The 14,835-nt window shown below is 37.9% G+C and overlaps 1 protein-coding gene across 2 annotated transcripts; it reads right to left on the bottom strand.

Annotated features, from left to right (window-relative positions):
* Positions 1–2,598: 2,598 nt before the first annotated feature.
* Positions 2,599–13,930, bottom strand: LOC307141764 (histone-lysine N-methyltransferase set-1-like). Of its 2 annotated transcripts, XM_079842206.1 has the most exons (4): positions 13,882–13,930; positions 12,851–12,982; positions 6,056–6,218; positions 2,599–3,526 (listed from the first exon to the last, which is right to left on the bottom strand). In XM_079842206.1, coding segments are annotated over exons 1-4 (339 nt in total). In that variant the 5' UTR covers positions 13,925–13,930; the 3' UTR covers positions 2,599–3,525. The 2 variants fall into 2 exon arrangements, 1 of the variants encoding a protein (XP_079698332.1); XR_013818390.1 differs by lacking the exons at positions 12,851–12,982; positions 13,882–13,930 and adding an exon at positions 6,295–7,159.
* Positions 13,931–14,835: the final 905 nt, after the last annotated feature.

Raw genomic sequence — 14,835 nt, 5'->3', positions numbered from 1 at the left:
AATAGAAAATAAATGAATGTAAATACTGACACAGAAGAATAGCTGAAAATGTGTAGAGAGTCGGAACAGAAAATAATACTCCAGATAACCAGAGACTAGTTCTAGCACTTTCTCTCCCAACCTGGTCTGTTATAAAAGCACTGATGTGGCATCACTCATGGAAAGCCAGCCAATCAGATTACAATTGACTACAATCCAGATGATAAAAGAATGCAGATCTACTGCATTATATACGGCACGCTTAAATGCGTCCAGCTAAAGTAGGCTGACCTGTTTCAGACGAGCCATCAGACTTCACCAGAGCGCAGATCAGATGTTTTGTTCTGTTTGCCAACCCTATTATATAATACACAGGAATAATGCTGAGCTTTAATTTAAGCAGAAGAATAACTCTCCAGAGCAGGAGTGAAAACATATCAACAACACTTCCCACAATCAAATGAATAATTAATAAAACGAGATGATCACAAAACGCCCAGTGAGATGAATGCAATGCTCAGGCTAACGTGACTCTTTACATCTTGGATATGAATACCGTGAAAGACATGCAAATGAGTTCTGAATTATGAATGCAGTGGGTGTAACGGTGACTGGAGTAACTAACACACCTCATGTCTGACAGGATTACACTCGCCGGTTCAGTCACTCTGAGAGATGCTGGGAAACATCACGACCCGCCTGCATCATTTCAGAACGCTGTGTGTGTGTGTGTGTGTGTGTGTGTGTGTGTGTGTGTGTGTGTGTGTGTGTGTGTGTGTGTGTGTGTGTGTGTGTGTGTGTGTGTGTGTGTGTGTGTGTGTGTGTGTGTGACGGCAGGTAAAGATGAGTTCACAGTCGTATCAGAGCACTTCCTGTTAGTATTGGCCAAAATATTGATTTTTCAATACGCATTGATAGGCTACTATGTATCTGAATATCTGAAACGATTCCAATATAAATTTTCCGCAGTATCGATACACCAATACCAGACGCACTCTCATTCTCTCCGACGGTGAGTTGACACACACACTCACATTCACACTGTCACACTGTCACACACTCACACACACACACTCACACACAATCACACTCACACACACACACACACACACACACGTTGGGTTGACATGAATGTTTTATGGGGACTTTCCATAGGCGTAATGGTTTTTATACCGTACATACTGTATTTTCTATCCCCTTACACTGCCCCTAAACCTACCCATCACACACACACACACACACACACACATACCTACTTAACCACAATGTGAGGACGTATGACTGGAAACCCTACCTTTAGGGACACCCCTTTCTGAAGGGTCTAGAGACAAAAGAAAGATATGACTGCACTGCTGGAGAAGCTGTGATCACAAATATCACTTGATTTTATCAATAAAAGCCTTCCTTAAAGACCTGATTTTTTACCTTCACTTTAGGGACATTATTTTATATGTCACTTTTGGGGACATTATACACAAACTCTGATGAAGTCATACTTTGAGGACATTGGTGATACACAAACTCTGATGAAGTCATACTTTGAGGACATTGGTGATACACATACTCTGGTTAAGGTATACTTTCAGGACATTGTTGAGATGTTATATATTATTTATCCTAAGAAGACAGAAGTAGAATATTACAATTCAAAGTTCCAATACTGGACAGTGAAATCAAGCTAGTGCAGAGATACAGGTGTGAGAGAGTAACTGGGTTTCTTCTTTTCTTCAAGATCACTGTAAATGGGTAGCCTACATTTTTTGTCTGATTTGTAGCTTGAGATCAAGTGCCTTTGGCTGCTCAGTTGGGGAATGGCAATTAACATTCAGAAATATTATTGATTTGACTGATTGACTATCAGAAGCAAAAGATGAACAGAATTGAGCTGAATAATGACACTATTGTCTTCAATTTCAACTGTTAAACAGCTCTACAGAAGTCATTTCATAATTGTTGAAATTTGCAAGTTATTTTATGTGTGTGAAGCTCCTTTGAAACCATCTGCATTGTATAATGCGCTATAGAAATAAAACAGACTTCACTTCATGGCAGAGAACCTTTCACTGACCACCGGCTGCATCGACTGTAAACTAATCATTATCACAAAAACATCTTAAGGAGTTTTCCTCACCAGTCATCTTTGGCTACACACTGGGGTTTTAAGACATTAGTCATGTTCTTCTGTAAAGTGTAGTAATTGTCAAAAAACTCTATACAAATAAAAATAGTGACACACACACTCCGATTAAATGACCCTTTGGGGACTCGAGTGACACACACACTCTGATTAAATGACCCTTTGGGGACTCGAGAGACACACACTCCGATTAAATGACCCTTTGGGGACTCGAGTGATACACACACTCCTATTAAATGACCCTTTGGGGACTCTAGTGACACACACACACTCCTATTAAATTACCCTTTGGGGACTCGAGTGATACACACACTCCGATTAAATGACCTTTTGGGGACTCAAGAGATACACACACACTCCGATTAAATGACCCTTTGAGGACTCGAGTGACATACACACTCCGATTAAAATGACCCTTTGGGGACTCGAGAGACACACACTCCGATTAAATTACCCTTTGCGGACTCGAGTGACACACACACTCCGATTAAATGACTCTTTATTATTATTAACATTCTTGGACACATTATGTTGAACGTGCACATTGCAGTTTATGACAAAATTTATATATTTTTTTAAAGAACAATGAAATATTAACTTGGAGGTGGAAATGCTTCTCAATGCCCAACTATCCTCTGTACTTCCTCATCTACCCTTCTTCAAAATCTCTCTACTTCCTCCTTTACATTCTCTCCTCCCTCTTTACTCCTCTTCATCCTCTTTAACTCTACTCCTCCATCTTTTTACCCGCTTTACTCCTCCTCTTCATCCTCTTTAACTCTACTCCGCACTCTTTTCACCCGCTTTACACCTCCCTCTTTTCATCCTCTTTACATTCACTCCCTCTATTCATCCTTTATATTAGCTGTGCTGGACATGGGCTGTGGCTGGATGTAACCTATTGGTGAGAGTTGCCGTGTGCAGACGAGAAGAGCTGAAAACTGAGATGTGATGTCAGACACTTTCTGCTTCCCGTAGTGACGCTCATGCTAAGTTTGCATACTTTACCACAGCTGAAGTGGAATAAACGCATTATTTTCCAAATACAGATATTTCAGAGACATTTTCATTCAATACATGCACTGCTTAATACAGTGTCTGTTTGTACAAGAATAAAATTCAACATAAGCCTAAATACCAGTGAAGTGGGGTGTACATTGTTTTATTTTGATGTTATAAAGAACAGATTTGTGATCCTTAGTGGAACTGAAGGTGTGAGAAGAAACATGAAACGCACGTGATCGTTGTCAATCGGTGTACTCTGCCAATCGTGGATTAGCTGTGTCATCAGCAGAGCTCGTGAGTCGCTCTGGAGAATCTGCTCTGGCTGAGTCCTCCTGCTCTCCAATCGCTCTCGCTGTACTCTGATGCCTTATGGCACAGTCACGGGGGTCGCTGTGTGAACAATTTCTAAAAAAAAAATTATTGAGAAGATTGATGCTATTAGATCAAATATATCATCTTCGCTGATTTTCCAACCTATTAATTTCGAGCGCCCTGCTGTCTTAAATCAGTTTGAGCCGGTGTCCCTTGTCTCATTGAGGGAGACTCTTGGTAAAATGAAATTATTTACATGTCACACTGACATTGTTCCTCCACGACTCTTAAAGGATGCATTTGATGCTATTAGCTCTTCGGTTCTTGCTATTATTAACAGTAGCCTGGCTACGGGAGTTGTACCCAAATCTTTTAAACATGCAGTGGTGGAACCGGTTATCAAGAAAAGTAATCTGGATCCATCAGTCTTTGCTAATTTTAGACCCATCTCTAGACTTTCGTTCTTGTCTAAATTACTCGAAAAGGTTGTATTTGAACAGTTGAATGCATTTTTATGTTTAAATGGTATCCACGAAGTGTTTCTATTTTAGAATTAACTTCAAAATTTAGATTTTTGTTAATTTTTAATTTTGAGTTTTTTTTTTAAATCACTTCATGGCCTTGCTCCTAAGTATATGTCAGAACTGATTATGAAATACGCTCTGTCAAGAGCGCTTAGGTCTGCTGACCATTTGCTGTTGGTTGTCCCTCGTGTGAAACTAAAAAGCAGAGGTGAAAGAGCATTCGCTGTAGCTGGACCGAAGCTCTGGAATAGTTTGCCCCTGCATATCAGACAGGCTCAAACCCTTGCTATTTTTAAATCGAATCTCAAAACCTACTACTACAGTTTGGCATTTGATGCTATGTGAGAGTATTGTTTTATGGTTGTTTTTTTATTCCTTTTATTTTAAGTCATGTTGGTTGAGTGCATTATTGATAACGGATATGTGTGTACAGCACTTTGTTAAACACCTGTTTTTTAAAAAGTGCTATATAAATAAACTTTGACTTGACTTGACAATTTGCTCGTTCCAGTCTGTATCCACTTTTATGTCCTCCAAACGCTCATTTTTTGGGGTCGACAGCTTATAAAAACTTATTTCTGGGTTTATTTATCAGAACGACGGAGAAACATCTGAAACTCTGACAGCAATTCTCTGTTTGTGATTTCCTCGCTTCGCTGTCGTCATCGTGTAAAGCCCGTCCCAACGTTTCTGATTGGTGCCGTGATTTCTCGGCATTAGAAATGGGCTTGAATGGGCTCTTTGCCAGACTAACTTGCAGAGCAAATCTAAATTTGCCGGAAATTGTCTGGGTTTTCCCAGGCTACACTGACATATGACTGACATGACAGTCTCGCGCACGCGCACAGAAGGTTTGCGCAATTCGATTCACCTCACTGTGGATGCTGTTCTTTTTCTCCACGATGCTCTGTAAGAGACTGTTCTAACTTTTCGTTTGATTGAACTTCATTTTCGTTTAACTGTTGGAAACTACTGATATTTTTCGTTTGGTTGGACCTTATTTTCTTTTAACTGTTGGAAACTACTGGAAAAAAGAATGGCCATGTTCTGTGGTGCATTTTTGAGGTAACGTTAAGATAACCTACAAGTTTGTTTTGGAATTAATTTAATTTGTTTAGATTGTAGGCTATTGCTCATTTCGTTTGAGAGCGCTGTTGTGAGCAGCCATGGGCCTGCCACCAAAAAAAATTGTTTTAGCATACTCACTGTGGTTTAATAAATAAACATTTATTAAACTAACTGTCTGGATATGCTTTAAGTGTTTTATATCTATGGATTTTATTTTAGCCAAGTTAAGTAGCCTGTTAGCGTTGATTTTAGAGCCTTTTATGAGACTAGCTGCAGTTATGTCGTGATATCACCGTGTCGTGATTAGGTTTTGTCTGCTATATTTAGCCTACTTAGGCCTATTATTTATTAAATCTAGGCTAAATTTGGCTAATGAAACATTGATTAAAATTAAGATACAATTAATACAAAACGAAATTCACATCAAAGAAAGGCTTTGTGTTTTCTGTTTGAGGTTTCTATGAAAGTTTTAAAGCATGCTTTTAGTGCCGCTTTCAGAGCGGTCACGTCAACATTGTTTTTTCCTCAAACGCGAACACGAAAAATTAAATAAAATGAATATTTTATGTTCTGTGGAGAGCAGTAGCTTGGAGAGCTTACATTAGTAAGCTACAGGACATCGTCTTTCAAAAAAAAAGAATGCTGATGTTTTTTAGACTGTTAATGTGGTGCATTTAAATAAATGTGAACGCTGCCATCTGAAACCTGGTGCGACCAAACAAGCGGACTGAGATGCTGAAAAGAATTGTCTAAGTTGGCTTCCAAATGAACTCTGGTGCAGTTCAAATGAAATATGAACGTAACATGGACCAGAGACATGTAAATCAACTAAAAACAGAAAGATGTGACCCTAAAAAGGACAGACTGGTCAAGCATAACTTAGGTTCGACGATAGAAATGCCAATCTGAACACTAAGCGTATCCAGACCAAAAGAAATGAGCGAACAGAACTACAGGCATAAACTAAGTATCTTACTGTTCCAGATATTTTAGCATCCCTAATACATCAATCCAACAGTTCTGTACTCACCACCAATTTTTGCCATGCCACTGAAAATCAAACAGGAACGTGTTCTCAGCTTCAGTGTAGTGTTCAGTTCGGTCCAGACTCTCCTGTGAACTCAGAAGTTCACCTCTGTATTCAAGAACAAAATCACCTCTGAAAAAAGCTCCAGTGGTGAAAACTCCACGCCCTGAAGAGCAGAAATACATTAGCTTCAGTTTCTTTAATGTCAACTATTATTTTGATTATTACTAAAAGTTCTCTACCATATGATGTACATTATATGATGTAGAAGGGAAATTACTGAAGGAAAATAGTCAGCCAGGCTAATCTCAAAGCATGCTTTGCTTTTCATACTTTTAAGTCTTAAAATTCTACAGTTAAAATTACATAAATTTTCTTACACAAACAATATTATCATGGCTATATATTGTTTAAAACAGAGTGCTGCAGTGATGGCGTATTTTTGCAGGCCAACCCGGTAGTTCACCTCCCCTAGTTCCCTCCACAAAAACCTTATAGGATTTTAGAACCCTATATAAAATCCATATCCTTGTGTAATAATGTTTCTACATTGTTGCAATTAAGGCTGGGCGATTTTTATCGATTCTGCGATATAAATCGATATTTTTTTTCCCAAGAAAGTATCGATTTTTAAGCCGCGAGTAACGATACATATAGTCCCATTCAAATCCCCCGTGTTTACCCCCGTTCGCGTTGCAGGACGAGCGATTTGTATGGCGTCTCAAAACTCGCGCACATACAATCTAGGCGCGTGCACAGGATACGCGGGCAAAGAACAGTATCCGCGCACAGAATGGCATCCTCGCACGTGTGATTTGGTCAGCCAGCCGCTATAGTCTCGTGCTGATGCTGATAGCGTGCTGAATCTGATGCTCGTTAGAACAGCTGATGCGCTGTTCTAACGAGCGCTTTTCTGAGCACGAACACGTGAAGCACATAGGCACTATCAGCCTGTCTAACAGCGCAGAGTAACCTGGGCCTGGTTACTGGACTAAGTTATATTTCGAGTCTTATTGCGCTAATACACAAGGTTTACATAAACAAAGTTGGTTATGTCTAAAGTGAAAGCAAAAAATCTGACGCATCACGTGAGACACAGTAGCCAATAGTAAACATTCTGCTGCTTGTCCTTAAAGGGAAAGTTCACGCAAAAATAAAAATTCTGTCATTATTTACTCACTCTAATGTTGTTCCAAACCTGTATTCATTTCTTTATTGTGCTGAACACAAAAGAAGATATTATTTTGAAGAATGTGGGTAACCAGACAGTTGCTGGTCCCCATTGACTTCCATAGGAAAAAAATACTATAGTTCGTCCCTGGGGTACATCAACTGTTTGGTTATACACCCTTACACACATTCTTCAAAATAACTTTTCAACTTTTATTTTCAACAGAAGAAAGAAACTTATCCGAGTTTAAAACAAGAGAGAGAGTAAATGATGACCATTAAAATTTTGGGAGAACTATTCCTTTAATGTTAATAAAACACAAAGAGGAAATCACTCACTGTTCTTGACTGAGAATTTTAATAAGAATCAATGTACAATTTATAATTTAATATTTGTTCATTTAATTACTTTCTTCAATGCTACTGTTAATACACCTAGCTTCTTCTTAATAACAAAGAAAATAATGCCTTTATGATCATTATGACTTTAATAATGATTTTTATCTTCGCCACTTTGGCCTAAATGTCTGCCATTCTTATATTGTGTTACCTATAAGGCTTTATTTTTAAAATAGGGACATTAGTTTGGCTGTAATGCTCAGTCACTTGCAAAATAGTAAAACCAACATGAAAAATAATCATGATAAAATCGTGAATCGTGATTTTCCTGAAAAAAATTGTGATATGATATTTTTGCCATATCGCCCACCCCTACGTCCCCTTTAAATCTTTCAGAAAATGATGCAAGTGTATCGAATTATATCGAATCGTATCGTTGGCTGAATATCGTGATATATATCATATCGTGAGCTGAATATCGTGTATCGTATCGTGAGATTAGTGTATCGCTACAGCCCTAGTTGCAATGTATGTTTGACTGATTGTGTGCCGTGTACATCCCTTAGGCCTTGTGTCCAGCAAAGCATTTTAGCCAGCTGAAAAGCATTTTGGCAGCACAGCGTTTTTTTTCAGTTGAGATGCTTCATTGCTATGATACAGAATATCCACGGCATAGTTTACTTGTAACTGATTTCACAGATAATATGTTCAGAGAACAGCAATATAAATTTTCCATCCATTTTGCTCGGTTAGCTTTGCTGGTTGATGTTGTTGTGCAGAAAGAATGTTGTGACAGTTGGTCAGAGTGGTATTAGTCCCACCGCTCCTCCTCTGTGATTGGACGGTTGGGTAAAAAATGTTTAACATTCTTCAACTCTCGTTGACCAGTAAAAAATGGCGCTCAGCGCTTCAGCGTGAAAAAAACACTCAGCACCTCGTACACTCATGGCGTTTTAAAAACGTGGGTGAAAACATTGAAAACAATTGAAAAAATACGAAAAAACGTGTTGGTCAACACATAGCTGAAATCTACCTAGAACAGTTTGCAAGAGTGTGATTACAACGAGACTGTGAACGTGACTAGATGAGTTTATCTGTTCAGCTGATGGCGTTTAATGTCCCAGACAACCCTTGTCTCCCATTTAGACACTTGTTAGCAACCTAGACAATCAAAAACTTTTTTAAAAAACACACAAGAGAGTATTACTAATGTATTTTATGTTGTAGAACAAAACATGAAAATATCTTGATCTTGTGCTAACCATTAAGGCCGGAGCGGCGCGTCGATGAAGTCGACGATTCATGTGTCGACACACACGTAGGAGACCAAAACATTGCAGAATGGAGGACGAAACAGCAACTTCTTCACAGAATTGACCGTTCGCAAAGACCCGCCCCCCTTAGTTACTGTCGCTATGTCCAACAAGCTACGCCGCTCTCACGCTCACGCTCGCGCTCATGCCACATCATGTTCTCACGCAGTGAAAAACACATCGCGGAGCAGAGAGGACACGTACAATGCACTGACAGACAGGGCAGACCAGGTTACTTTTCGGTTACTTTTCATATTAAACATATTGAACAAAGTCTCACCTTTCAAATTTGGTCATTTTTTAAAAGAGATTTTAACAATAAATACCGTTTTGTGGCTCTTTAATGTGTCTGATAGATCACTGTAGAGCATCAGTTAAAGCTGCTCGTGAACTGATCATCTCCTCATTCTAGTTTATTTATAGCATCAAATAAACATGAATGAACATAAGAATGAATGTTGCTTTAACAGCAAAAAGACTAAATGAATTTCATGTTTGTGTAGTGTGTTGTGTAGCTTGAGCTCTGCACACTTCGGTGTTTCTAGCTAACCATCTTAGCTCTCCATGCAGTTTGTTCATGCTAGGTTAGTTAACGTTAGTTAGCTACTGGCACATAGACAGCTGTAGTTAGTTATCATCTAATGTTGGCTTGAATAGTTTACGGCTGCAGAACACAGCTATCTATTAAAAATAGGTAAGAGTAACAAAACAATAGCGTGCTAATTTTAAAATAGTACATTTTAAAACATCTATTCTAACCACATCACTCTCAGGAATGTCTATACTGTGCAATGCAGTGTATTTTTGGACTTTAGACAACTTTAGAATTTTTTTAACAAGAGTTATGTTGGTACTGTAAAAGAGTAAACAAGCTGGCCTTATTTTATTTTATGTAAAGCAGAAGATTTTTTGCTGTGCAAAACTGAATTTTTTGGTATTTATTTGAAATACATTATGGTTTTTATTAATCGGGCAACAGAAAAATAATCGTTATATTAATCGTCCAATTAGTCGTTAGATTAGTTGACTAATCGATAAAATAATTGCCAGACTAATCGTTTAAATAATAATCATTTACCCCAGCCCTACTAACCATGGACCTTATTTCAGGATTTTAACCAAAATCCATTGATCATGTCTACATGCACACCGATACACTGATAACAAAAATGATCTGATAACCTTATTGAAATAATCCATTGTCCTGGTTTACATGCAAACCAATAACCACGTAAACCACTAGACTTTATAAGTAAATCAGGTTAATGACGTCAAAACCAAACCATATGTGTATCTGACTTTGTGTATTTCATATGTCATGTCAGTTGTGATGTTAAATAAAGCCCAAGAGTATTCCACTCATATTTCTCCTCTCACGCAGTTTCGGACGCAGGATTTTGATTGTACCGTCTCTGCATGAGATAACACTTTTTAAGAGTTTCTTGGGTCGAGAAAATGCTCGCTCTGTCTGGATGTGCTTAAATCCACAATAAGGACACTTTCCTGTCACACATCACACATGCTCACTTCAATAAGCCACAGAACATAGGTTAAAGGGATAGTTCACCCAAAAATTAAAATTCTGTCAGTAATTACTCACCCTCAAGCTCATTCATTTCCTTCTCTCTGGGCCTCGAGTAGTTCACTAGTAAAACTGCGCAGCGCGTCTGTGTTGTACGTCATACGCATCACGACCAGCGTCGGCCAATAGTGAGCCTACGTGGTGACGTGCAACACAGACGCACTGCGCAGTTTTACTAGTGAACTACTCGAGGCCCAGAGAGAAGGAAATGAATAGTGGAATAAAGTCGTTATTTTTATTTATTTTTTGCGCACGAAAAGTATTCTCGTCGCTTGATAAACTTAAGATTGAGCCACTGTAGTCACTTGGACTATATTAACGATCTCTTTAATAACTTTTCTGGCCCAGCAAGATTCATTCCCTCTGAAAGCCTATGGAGGAGTGAGACAGCTCTCAGATTTCATCAAAAATATCCTCATTTGTGTTCAGAAGATGAACGAAGGTCTTACGGGATTGAAACAACATGAGGGTGAGGAATTACTGACAGAATGATAAATTTTGGGTGAACTAACCCTTTAATACTTTGTAGTGTCTTGCGTTTTGTAGATTAACGTTATTACTAGGGCTGGCCGGTAAAATGATAACGATAATTATCACGATATAATTTTTCTCGATAAACCGATATCAAGAGTTCGATACATTTTGAAAAATGTTTATGCACCAAAAGCGTAACCAAACTCATTTGACCCGCGCGCCACACTGACCGTTTATCTGCTCGGCTCAAAGTCCAAACGGGAGCGCTCACTAGAGCAGATGCGTTTACTCTGATCGGTCTCGGTTATGATATCCAGTGAGAAGCGCTTGAATTTAGCGAAGAACACACACGTCTTAGTGATTTAAACCAGTTTAAAGGCAGATCAAACCGCGCTGACAAACAGCAGAAACACTGTGGTCAGTCAGAAGGCTTTTCTGTCTACAAATTCCCATCATTTACCATGGATTTACTGTGACGTTAGCCTAGTAATATTAACTGCATCAAGAAATGTGGGATATACATATTGAATTGTTTTATATTATTAATCTAGACAATGTATTAAAGGACTAATGAAATAGTTACAGTATTTAATAATGTATTGGCTACTGTTTTTACAAATACCATAGAAACCATAGTTACATTTTGCCATGATAGGGACGTGCTATTAGCCTGGTTCTACCAGCCTCTCGTACATTTAATTTATACAGAGAGTCTGGCCTCTCTCCATTGACAAGCGTTAACTTCCTGGTAGGCGGAACCTCTGTTGAAGTTTAAAACTATTGGATCTGCCCAGAGTCACTCTGGATCTGCCATAACCAATCGCTAACGTTTGTTCGTGACGTATGTCAACTCAAACTAGCGCAAGATCTCAACGTCATCGTTCTCAGCCACTCCCTCTGTTCGCTGATTGGTCCTACAAAAAAATTATTTCTGGAAACCTAAGAATATACAGCAATCCCAGACGTAGTACTGAAGTAAAATGAAATTGAGCGGAAGGACGTAGGCGGGCGGAGCCAGGCTAACGTGCTATAGGCTATGCCTGGTTTTATCTGTGGTTATCATGATCTAAATCAGTGGTTCTTAACCTCTCCTGCAGGGACCCCCTGACAGGCCATGTTTTTGTTTTAACCCTGCAATGGCACACGTGATTCAATTCCCCAACAGGAATTAGTCAATTAATCAATTAGTCAACTACTCATTAAGCCTTTAATTAATTGAACCAGGTGCGCCATTTCAGAGTTAAAACAGAAACATGGTCAGTCAGGGGGTCCCTGCAGGAGAGGTTGAGAACCACTGATCTAAATGCATGATACTGGATGACCAATGGTTAATTTTAATAAAACTCAAACAGTCAGAATATTACATTTTACCAAATAAAATTGAGGTCGTTTTAAAAGATGTTACTGTTTTTGTTAATGAACATAAATTTTACATAGTAAATCTGCTCCTAACTGAAGCTAATACTAATGCAACTCATTGTCAAATCTGCATTTAGAGACAAAACATATCTAATATTAATATTGCTGCCTGCACCTAAACTAGGCTGAAGATACGTGCCATCAAAGTCAGGCAACACAAACCTGTTTCAAGACTTGAAACAATATCCCCCATTAGCACATGCAGAAACTAAGAAAAACATTTTCCAATAAATATATTTATTTTAAGGAAAAATTACAAATGTTTGAATGTTCTACCTCTGATTTGTGAAATGTTTCACCTGTTTGGCAAGTGTTTGTCATGATTTGTTCTGACAATAAAGAGTAGTTTAAAACCACAATTAATGCTCTGGTTTCTACAACTTTCACTTAGGATTTGATTAGATTTGACATTTATCGTGATAATTATCGATATCGACTAATATAAAACAATTATCGTGAATTTTTTTTGGCAAAAAAAACTGCTTAGTCATTTATACTTGCCTTTATATTTGCTGATGAACTGCTCTCGAAGCCCAGGCTTGTCGGTTTCACAGGTAATGTGATGCTCAGCATCCTGCAGAGGTTTCCTACGTCTTTTATTTCCCAGCATGGCGACTTTCTTTTTTGAAATGACTGGAAAAAAATTATAAAAATAAATATAAGGTGAATGAAATAAACAAGCATATTTAAAAATATCCTGTTGATCTTACTGGAATTGTTCACCAAAAACACACATAATTAACATACTAACCCTCATGTCCAAACCTGTATTGTGTTTTTCTGTGGAACACATCTTTATATTAAATTAAAGAATTTAAAAAAAAATAAAAAATCAAAATGTCATTAATGCCAAAAACCATTGGTTCTTGTGTGTCTTGTAACCACAATTGATGTCAATCTATATTTGATTTAAGAGCTAAAGCATATGGGAGATTTTGAGTCAATAACCAGCTAGATTTATATGGACTATTTTTAATAGTCTTTTTGTGTAAAGTGCTTTTTGTCTGCTTTGGAGCTTGAAACACACAATAAAAATATTATAAAGTGTCAATGCACGGTCATTGTGCAAAAAATCTCTGTGAAGACAAATTATTAAAATAAAACATTCCACTAAAAAAAAAAAACAATTCGGGGGCAAATAATGTCATAATGTATTACATAAAATAAAATATATAAAATAATGATTTTAAAAAATGAGAACTAATTATTTCAAACACTTTTAAGAAAAACAATGATTTAGTACACTACCACTGACTATGTTGTTTGGATTAATTTGTAGAACATAAAGTACTATTATATGAAAAATAACAATTATATTTAATAGTCAATTTTATATATCAAATTTGTTTTCATTATTGCAACAAATCATCAAATGAGACAGACAAAGAAGCAAAGTCAAATACAATCGAGAAGTAAATAAAACCCTAAACAAAAAATAATTAAAGCACTAAAATAAACATACATCTTACTATATTTCATATTACACAATGTATTTAGTTAGCATGCATCTTCAGGACAAGACTTAATCTCACCTTTCCTCGTGGAGTGTGGCTGGTCGTCTGTGTCACGTTCCATCGTCACGTGTCTGCATTTCCCGGGAAAACACCACGGTTGCTGATTTGCGTAAATGACGTAGTTACGTAGCCTATTTGGATTTCACTTTGAAATTGTGACTACATTTATTTGGCCTAATAGAAAATTATCTGATGGCAAGGATATTTGTTTTAGCCACAGTACTGTTTCTTCAAACTTAAAAAAAAAATTTGTGGTGAAGTTAGTCTTTCTAGTGGAAAGAGCACATGATCACTTACCGAGCACACGCCCTGACACGCCTCGAACTACGAACCAGTGCGCATGTCCTTACAAGCACTGGTTTAAAAGGGCAAAAAGTACCTGATGTGCACTTATTTTTCTGAAATAACACCACATCATAAAGCTTTTAAGATAATTACAAATAAGAATATTCAAAACGTGCAGGTCTGCTGTAAACAAGAGCTCACAACTGTCTAAATGAGCAACTTGACCAGACATCTTATTTTCTATTAATAGCATTTATTAATCAAAACAGTCCATTGAAGTCTGCAAACCCACAGCAGGGCTGATATTCAAGCTGGTGCATATGTCTCCATTTCTGCATATTTTGAGCAGCACTTCTGATTACACCTGTCTGTCAGTCACTCATCAGCCTTATGAGTTCATTCATCATCTCATCTCTGTCTGCAGCGAGTCAGAGACCTGCTGTGGGGGAAGGGCGCGAGCGCAATCAGAGAGTGCTGTGGGGGAAGGGCGGTTGATCTCAGTATGAGCAGCAGAAGCAGCAGATCTCAGTCAGGGACTCAGGGCTATAGGGCTATAGTTTAAAATCAAAGTAAGAACAAATAAATCTGTAAACAAACATTTAAGCGTGCCAGCTTGATTCATGATTCTTTTAAACACTTTTTGTTATTATGTATGACTTTAACTGCTCTCTCTCTCTCTCTCTCTCT

This window comes from Gobio gobio, assembly GCF_949357685.1.
Source record: "Gobio gobio genome assembly, chromosome: 18".
In the NCBI taxonomy this organism is placed as follows: domain Eukaryota; kingdom Metazoa; phylum Chordata; class Actinopteri; order Cypriniformes; family Gobionidae; genus Gobio; species Gobio gobio.
Note: the sequence above shows the minus strand (reverse complement) of the source record. Positions and strands in the feature narration are given on the sequence as shown.

What these genes read in the sequence shown, in the direction of transcription:
- LOC307141764 (XM_079842206.1), bottom strand. Translation starts at nt 13,924, where the DNA reads ATGGAACGTGACACAGACGACCAGCCACACTCCACGAGGAAAG. An exon ending in GCCACACTCCACGAGGAAAG is followed by an intron (nt 12,983 to 13,881) that starts GTGAGATTAAGT and finishes ATTTTTTTCCAG; the next exon opens with TCATTTCAAAAAAGAAAGTC. An exon ending in GTTCATCAGCAAATATAAAG is followed by an intron (nt 6,219 to 12,850) that starts GCAAGTATAAAT and finishes TCTGCTCTTCAG; the next exon opens with GGCGTGGAGTTTTCACCACT.